This window comes from Nicotiana sylvestris, chromosome 6 (assembly GCF_000393655.2).
Source record: "Nicotiana sylvestris chromosome 6, ASM39365v2, whole genome shotgun sequence".
NCBI lineage: Eukaryota > Viridiplantae > Streptophyta > Magnoliopsida > Solanales > Solanaceae > Nicotiana > Nicotiana sylvestris.
In genome coordinates, this window is record NC_091062.1 from 199,920,540 (window position 1) to 199,928,807 (window position 8,268).

The 8,268-nt window shown below is 34.1% G+C and overlaps 1 protein-coding gene across 1 annotated transcript; it reads left to right on the forward strand.

Annotated features, from left to right (window-relative positions):
* The first annotated feature begins 3,811 nt into the window (after nucleotides 1-3,811).
* On the forward strand, nucleotides 3,812-6,949 carry LOC138871924 (uncharacterized). Its single transcript, XM_070149848.1, has 7 exons — nucleotides 3,812-4,396; nucleotides 4,530-4,561; nucleotides 5,020-5,078; nucleotides 5,199-5,863; nucleotides 6,101-6,287; nucleotides 6,391-6,501; nucleotides 6,609-6,949. Exons 1-7 carry the CDS (start codon nucleotides 3,812-3,814, stop codon nucleotides 6,947-6,949), a joined length of 1,980 nt encoding a protein of 659 aa, XP_070005949.1.
* Nucleotides 6,950-8,268: the final 1,319 nt, after the last annotated feature.

The following is an 8,268-nucleotide window of genomic DNA, read 5'->3' on the forward strand; positions in this document are numbered from 1 at the left end:
ACTCAAGCCCTAATCCTCCATTTTTAGCCCTTAAATTCCTTTAATTTTAGTCTAAATTCATGAAATACCACTATAGAAATGTGTTTTAGGTCCGAAATTCCTTACCTTAACGAAGTCTCTTGATTCTCTCTTCAGAATCGCCTCAAAAGCTCCAAGGTCGAAGCCAAAAATGGTGGAATAACCCAAACTCGCGAATCAAATAACATATATGCTCTATCCAGCCCTTTCCGCATCTACGGTCAAAGATCCACTTCTGCGGTACCGCATTTGCGGTCTAAACCTCCACTTATGCAGAATCACTTAAGGGACCAAAGCCGCTTCTGCGACTAATCTCCCGCATCTACGACATCGCAAGTGCGGGCACCATACTGCTTCTGCAATCTCTGCCCATCTAACCCTTTTTTGCTTCTGCGATAAATCACCCGCATCTACTGCGTTGCATCTGCGGTCCCCAAACCGCAGATGCGAAAATACCAGAAGCAGCAAATCTGAAGCTGTAACCAACATCTAACTTCTCCGTTAAGCACCTGAAATCACCCCGAGGCCCCCGGGACCTCAACGAAAAGCACAAACATATCCTAATACCTTATTCAAACTTGTTCCAATCATCAAAACACTTCAAACAATAGCAAATCAACCAAAACACCTCGGATTCATGCCTAAGTTCTAAAATTTTCCGAAATACGCTTTTGATAAAAAACCCAACCAAATCACGTCTGAATGACCTGAAACCTTACACACACATCCCAAATAACACAACAAAGCTAATGCAGCTCTCAGAATTTCATTCCGACCTCTATATCAAAATCTCGCCTATCAACCGGAAAACGCCGAAATCTCAATTTTGCCAATTCAAGCCTAAACCTTCCACGGACTTCCAAAATGCATCCTGATCACGCTCCTAAGTCCCAAATCACCCAGCGGAGCTAACCAAATCATAAAATTTCTGATCCGAGATCATATACAAACAAGTCAAATCTTGGTCAAACCTTTTAAATTTCAAGCTACAAATTGAGAATTGTTCTTCCAAATTCGTTCCGATTTCCCTGAAAACCCAAACCAACGATTTACACAAGTCATAATACATCACACGGGGCTAGTCCTGCCCGAAGTCTGGCGATCAAAGTGCAAAGCTCAAAACAACCGGTCGGGTCGTTACAAAAGAAGTGTAAGATCGGGCTATGATTCATTATTGTCGTGACAATGCACCAAGTCTCGATTTTCCATGATGACATCTAAACTTAGAATTGTAGAATTCTCATCTTTGCAATTTCAAAATCAAGATTTTCCATTGAAATCTAGTACCAAATCGAGAATTCAAATTCTCATATCTGCAAATGCAAAATCTAGATTTGCCATGATGAAATCGACGAAATCTAAACTTAGAATGACGAATTCTCATATCTGCAAATGCAAAATCTAGATTTGCCATGGAAATCTAGCACTAAATCGAGATGTCATCATGAAACTTTCTTATATAAAGAGATGTTGCCCGATCAGAGGATTGGAGGGCAATAGAGAGAAAGCTTAGAGCTAGAAGTCTAAATCCAAATTCTTAATAAGCTTCTCTACTTTATTTCTTTCACCAGTATCGAGTTATCTTTTCTTTTAAATCACAATAGCGGTTTAGTTGTTGTTTCTAAATAAATTTCAGTGTAGGAAATTACTCTAGTTCTTGCTTTTAATTAAATAGGGGGAATTATTCTTCTTGAATATTTCTTTCTATTTTCTTATTTAATGGACCAGAATATTTCCATTGTTAGTACTAGTTCCAGTATGGAGTAACTTTTCTTGTGTTGGGAGAAACACAGATCTTAATATTTTTATATAATAGTAGATATTATTCCTTAAATTCACATGCTTGAGCTAGAATTTATTTAACTTTTATCTGCTTTTACAGTTAGATGTTATTTAATTTATTAACATCTATCTATCGTGTACGACATATTAACTGTTTATTAATTCTGTAATCGAGAGAGGCGGAAGAAATAATATAGTTAAATGTAGTATTGATAAATGTTAATATTTATTCAGTAACATCTATCTCTTTTATGTTATAATTAATTTTACACTTATTTGTAATCGAGAGAGGCGAATGGTATAATAATTAGTTATAACAAGTAGGGTAACCGAAAGGGACTTACTATCAAGAGCATATTTTAGTTCAATCATATATTTTTGGTTCTTTAGTATTACTATTTTGAAGATTAATTTGTATAACCGAGAGGAGTGCAATTAATTATTCAACTTAAGTAATAATATATATTTGCAATCGTGAGAGGCATTTATACATTTTTGAGAAATAAAAATTGAAAAATAATAATTCTACTATATAATAGAAATATTAAGTGAAGTCAAGATCCCAACACCTTTTATTATATTTGTGAAAAATAAAATATTTTCTACTGCTCTATTCATGTATTTTTAGTTAGTTAATTTACAACTCAACTCTTTCTGATTTTCTCAAATAGTAATTAACATAAGAAACGTCTGTAAAATAGATAAATCAATCTCTATGGGTTAGATATCTTTCTATACTATAATTTGACAGAGTATGAGTTTAATTTATACACTCGCCAGACACTCGTCAAATTTTTGGCGCCGTTGCCGCGGATTGGCAATATCTATTTCAGATTAATTATTTTGTTACTAATTTGAGCACTTACTATAATAATAATAATAATAGTTATTATTATTATCTTTTTTTTTGTTTCTACTGTACCTATTAATACCAGTAACGTTTTTTTTCTTAGTTTTCTCTTATTAATAATAATACTACTTACTGTTTTCGTATCATTTTCTTTCTTCATCGTTTTAATTTATATTTTACTCTACAATATCATACTATTATTTCTAGGATTAGGTAGTCTTTTCATTATAAAAAAAATACTTTATGTTCTGTTTTTAATTAGTATCACTAGTTATATTAAGTACTACTACTATTTTAATTTTTATAAACTTTTTTTTGGTGTCACCACTACTATTTTAGGAACTAAGTTTGATTTTCTTTCAACAAAAAAAAAAATCTTTGTTATAAGGATTTCAGGTAGTTTATGACCCGCTCTTCAACAAAAGAGTTGGCAAATTATGACCCAAAAATTGAAAAATCTCTTCGATTGAGCAGGAAAGGACAAACATCATCTCCTCAAAGTATAGATTGTGAAGAAATGGAGAACGAATAACTTAACAACAACCAACTCCCACCACATCAAGTAGAAGAACAGTTTGATGAGGTAGCTCCACGACGTGACATAATACTTAGAGATTATGCAAGGCCAGATCATTTTGAAGGAGAATCAAGTGTGAGGAGACCACCAATTGCAGCAAACAACTTTGAAATTCGCACAGGCTTGATTCAAACCATTCAACAGTCATGTCAGTTTATTGGTGATGTGAGTGAAGATCCTCACACCCATTTAATTGATTTTCTTGAATTAGTTGAAACTTGTAGGTATAATAGAGTCACAACAGATGCTATTAGGTTGCAGCTTTTTTCTTTTTCATTAAAAGGTGAAGCCAAAACATGGTTGCGAAGTCTACAATAGGCTCCATTACAACATGGGACCAAATGACCTAAAAAATTCTTAATAAATATTTTTCACCTGCAAAAACATTTAAAATGAAGCAAGAAATCAATAATTTTATGTAGACAGATTCTGAATCTGTATACCAGGCATGGGAAAGATTAGTAGCAATGTTAAAAAAATGCCCATATCATGGTATCCAAGACCCTGACATTTTATATATTTTCTATCACGGTCTTAAACCCTCTGCTAGAAATGTAATTGATACAGTATCAAGAGGATCAATAATGGGAAAAACTACTGTAGAAGCAATGCAATTGCTTAATGAGATTTCGGAAAATGCTGTTCCATGGCCCTCAGACAGAATGATTATCAAGAAAATGACAGGAGTAAATCAAGTTGAAACTTTGAATTCATTGACACAACAAATTGCTACCTTAACACAAAAAGTTGAGGCTTTTCAGGTAGGTGCTCACACATTATCCCAACTTGAGAATTGTGATGTTTGTCAAGGTAATCATCCAAATCATGAATGTCAAGCTTTAACACAAAATGAGGAACATGTAAATGTGATTGGTTATAGAAATAATTACTCATTCGGTAGTCCCATGACACAAAAACATCCAGGCTTTCAATGTAGTAATCCTAATGGTGCTAAAAATCCTCAAAGATTTTTTAATCAAAAGCAGCAGGTACAGGGACCACCTGGTTTTCAAAATCAAAATAGAGGGCAACAAAATTTTCAACAATATCAACATCAGCCTCAAAGAGCTCATCAACAAAGCCTTGAAGACATGGTGTACAAATTCATTAAGGCTACTGATGAGAAGGTTGAAAGTCAACATTCAGCTATCAAGAATTTGAAAATTCAGGTAAGCCAATTAGCGACCCTCATGTCTGGACAAATTCAAGGTGCTCTACCAAGAAACACTAAGAAAAACCCAAAAGAATACCTCAAAGCTATCTCTCTACGATCAGGTAAATCTCTTGATAATCCATATGCAGATAGAGAAGGAAAACCACAAAAAGTGGAAAAGGTAAATGAAGGCGAGAATAAAATAGAATCTAAGTTTCCAAAAGAACAAAACAATAAAGGAAAAAATGTACAAGAAAATAAATTGATAACAAATCCTCACTCTGTACCTCTCCCTTTTCCCTAAAAGATGAAAAGAGAAAAGCTTGACAAATAATTTTTAAAGTTTCTAGATATTTTGAAGCAACTTTACATTAACATACCTTTCACAGATGCTTTGACATAAATGCCTTCATATGCTAAATTTCTTAAAGAAATTCTGTCAAGTAAAAAAAAATTGGAAGAAGTTTCAGTAGTTAAGCTTACAGAAAAATGTAGTGCTATACTTCAAAATAAGCTCCCGCAGAAACTTGGTGATCCAAGAAGTTTTACAATTCCTTGTACCGTGGGAGGTACTCACTTTGAAAAGACGTTATGTGATTCAGGTGCTTCAATAAATCTAATGTTTTTTTCAATTTTTAGAAAATTAGAACTTGGTGAAATGAAAGATACTGGTGTCTCTCTTCAATTAGCTTATCAAAGTACTAAGAGACCAAAATGAATTATTGAAAATATCCTTGTCAGAGTTGACAAATTTGTATTTCTAGTAGACTTTATAGTGCTTGAAATAGTAGAAAATACTGAGGTACCATTAATTTTAGGTAGACCATTTCCCGCAACAGGAAGAGCAATTATTGATGTTCATCAAGGACAATTAATATTGCGAGTTGATGAGGAAAGAGTGATTTTTGACATGCATAAAATAATGAAATTTCCTGGGGATGAGTCATCATCATCTTGTTTTCAAATTGACTTACTAGATGGCCTTGTAGAGGAATACAAAGATAATCAGTTAATTACTGATTCATTGGAGAGATGTTTGGCTAGGTCAAGTACCATAAGTGATGATAACCCCGTAATTAGAGAACAAGCTGAAATAGTAGAAAAAGAGTCAGAAAATAAGAAAGTCTCACAAGAAGGAGTACAATTAAAAATTGAACTCAAAGAACTTCCTTCTCATTTAAAATATGTGTTTCTTGAACCTGAATTATTTCCAGTAATCATTTCATCTTCTTTGACTATAGAACAGGAAAGTAAACTGATTGGAGTCCTGAGAAAACACAAAAGAGCCTTAGGGTGGACTATAGCTGACATTAAAGGAATCAGTCCAGCTATTTGTATGCACAAGATTCTTATGGAGAATGATTATAAGCCAATATTCCAACCCCAAAGGAGACTAAACCCGACAATGCAGGAAGTCGTCAAGAAAGAAGTGGTGAAACTTCTAGCAGCAGGTATCATTTATCCAATATCTAACAGTCCTTGGGTAAGTCCCGTACAAGTAGTACCAAATAAGGAGGTATGATAGTAATAAAAAATGAAAATAATGAACTCATTCCTACTAGAACAGTCACAGGATGGAGAGTCTGTATTGATTACAGATGACTTAAATGATACCACAAGGAAATATCATTTTCCTTTGCCCTTTATTGATCAAATGCTTAAAAGAGTTGCAGGCCATGGTTTCTTCTATTTTCTTGATGGATATTATGGGTATAATCAGATACCAATTGCTCCAGAATATCAAGAGAAAACCACATTCACATGCCCCCAAGGTACGTATGCTTACCGAAGAATGCCATTTGGACTATGCAATGCTCCTGCTACATTTCAGCGTTGCATGCCGGCAATTTTCTCAAATATGACTGAAAAGTTTCATGAAATATTTATGGATGATTACACACTTTTTGGTAAGATATTTGAAGATTGTCTCTACGACAACTTTGGTGCTTAAAAGATGTGAAGAGACAAATTTAGTTCTTAATTGGGAAAAATGTCATTTCATGGTAACAGAGGAAATTGTTTTAGGACATAAAATTTCTGCTAAAGGGATAGAAGTTAATAAGTCTAAAATTGATCTTATAGCAGGATTATCCTCTCCTACCACTATTAAAGGCATTAGAGGTTTCTTAGGGCATGCATGTTTTTATAGAAGGTTTGTAAAAGATTTTTCAAAATCTCAAAACCTTTGACTAACCTACTGATAAAAGATGTGAAGTTTGAATTTTCAGATGATTGCAAAAAAGCATTTAAGATTCTCAAGGAACATTTGACTAATGCTCCAATTCTTGTTTCTCCTGATTGGAGTGAACCATTTGAGATAATGTGTGATGCAAGTGATATAGCAGTTGGAGCGATATTGGGGCAAAAGAGAGACAAGATTTTCAGGCATATTTACTATGCCAGTAGAACCCTCAATGCAGCTCAAAAGAATTATGCTACAACTGAGAAGGAACTACTTGCAGCAGTATTTGCATTTGACAAATTTCATTCCTATTTGATAGGAATAAAGGTTACAATTTATACTGATCATGCAGCTTTAAAGTACCTCTTAGCAAAGAAGGATTCTTGATCCAAATTGCTAAGATGGATACTCCTTTTGCAAGAATTCGATCTTATAATAAAAGATCGAAAAGGTTATGAGAATCAGGTAGTTGATCATTTGTCTCGTTTGGAAAATCCTCCTACCGAGATAGAAGATATCAAAGAGGGATTTCCCGATGAACATATATTTTTAGTCACAACCGTTATAACTTAACCACCTTGGTTTGCTGATATTGCCAACTATTTGGCTGGAGGATGGATTCCAAAAGATTTTTCTTATGAACAAAAGAAAAAACTTAAAAAAGAAGCAAGACATTATTACTGGGAAGATCCTTACTTGTTTAAATTTTGTGCAGATGACATAATTAGGAGATGTGTGCCGGAGACAGAAATAAACAACATCTTAAGTCACTACCATGATGAGGCTGTAGGAGGACACTATGGAGGAAGAAAGACAACAACTAAAGTACTTGAAGTTGGATTTTTCTGGCCTACTCTATTCAAAGATGCAAGGAATTATGTCTCCACTTGCGATAAATGCCAAAGAATCGGTAACATTTCAAAAAGGGATGAAATGCCTCTTAACTCTATTTTTGTGTGTGAAATATTTGATGCTTGGGGCATTAATTTTATGTGTCCTTTTCCTCCTTCAAATGGCTATGAATATATTTTGATAGTTGTTGACTACGTTTCAAAATGGGTAGAAGCAGTTGGTACTAGAAAAAATGATGCTCATATTGTTTGTGCTTTTCTCAAAAAAAATATTTTTTCTAGATTTGGAACTCCACGAGTTATAATAAGTGATCAAGGAACTCATTTTATAAATAGACAATTTGCTAATTTGTTGTTAAAATATTGTAACGACCCAAAAGGTCATCACTTGTTTTAAAATGAAATTCTATGTTTTGAGGCCTTAAAACCCATTTTTAGCATCACCTTAATTTGTGTGCGCAGTCCGGGCGCGTAGCCGAAAAGCTTATATGTGAAAATCTGTGAAAAATGATAAATTTTGACTATAAAATGAGTTAATTTGACTTCGGTCAATGTTTTGGGTAAACGGATCCGAACCTGTAATTTGACGGTCCCGGAGGGTCCGCAGGAAAATATGGGACTTGGGCATATGCCCGGAATCGAATTCCGAGGTCTCAAGCCCGAGAAATGAATTTTTAAAGGAAATTATTTTCTAAAATTGTTTAAAGGAATTTGAAATGAATTTTGATTAGAACATGCTAGTATCGGGACCGTATTTAGGTTCTGGCACCCGGTACAGGTCTTATATGTGATTTAAGATAACTCTGTGAAGTTTGGTAAGAAACGGAATCCGTTTGACGTGATTCGGACCGTAAA

Bases quoted from the DNA above. Each gene is read 5' to 3' on its own strand.
- LOC138871924 (XM_070149848.1), top strand. From the start codon at position 3,812: ATGGGAAAAACTACTGTAGAAGCAATGCAATTGCTTAATGAGATTTCG. The intron at 5,079-5,198 runs GTACTAAGAGAC...CATTAATTTTAG, and splicing joins TCTTCAATTAGCTTATCAAA to GTAGACCATTTCCCGCAACA. The intron at 5,864-6,100 runs GTAAGTCCCGTA...GGGTATAATCAG, and splicing joins CAATATCTAACAGTCCTTGG to ATACCAATTGCTCCAGAATA.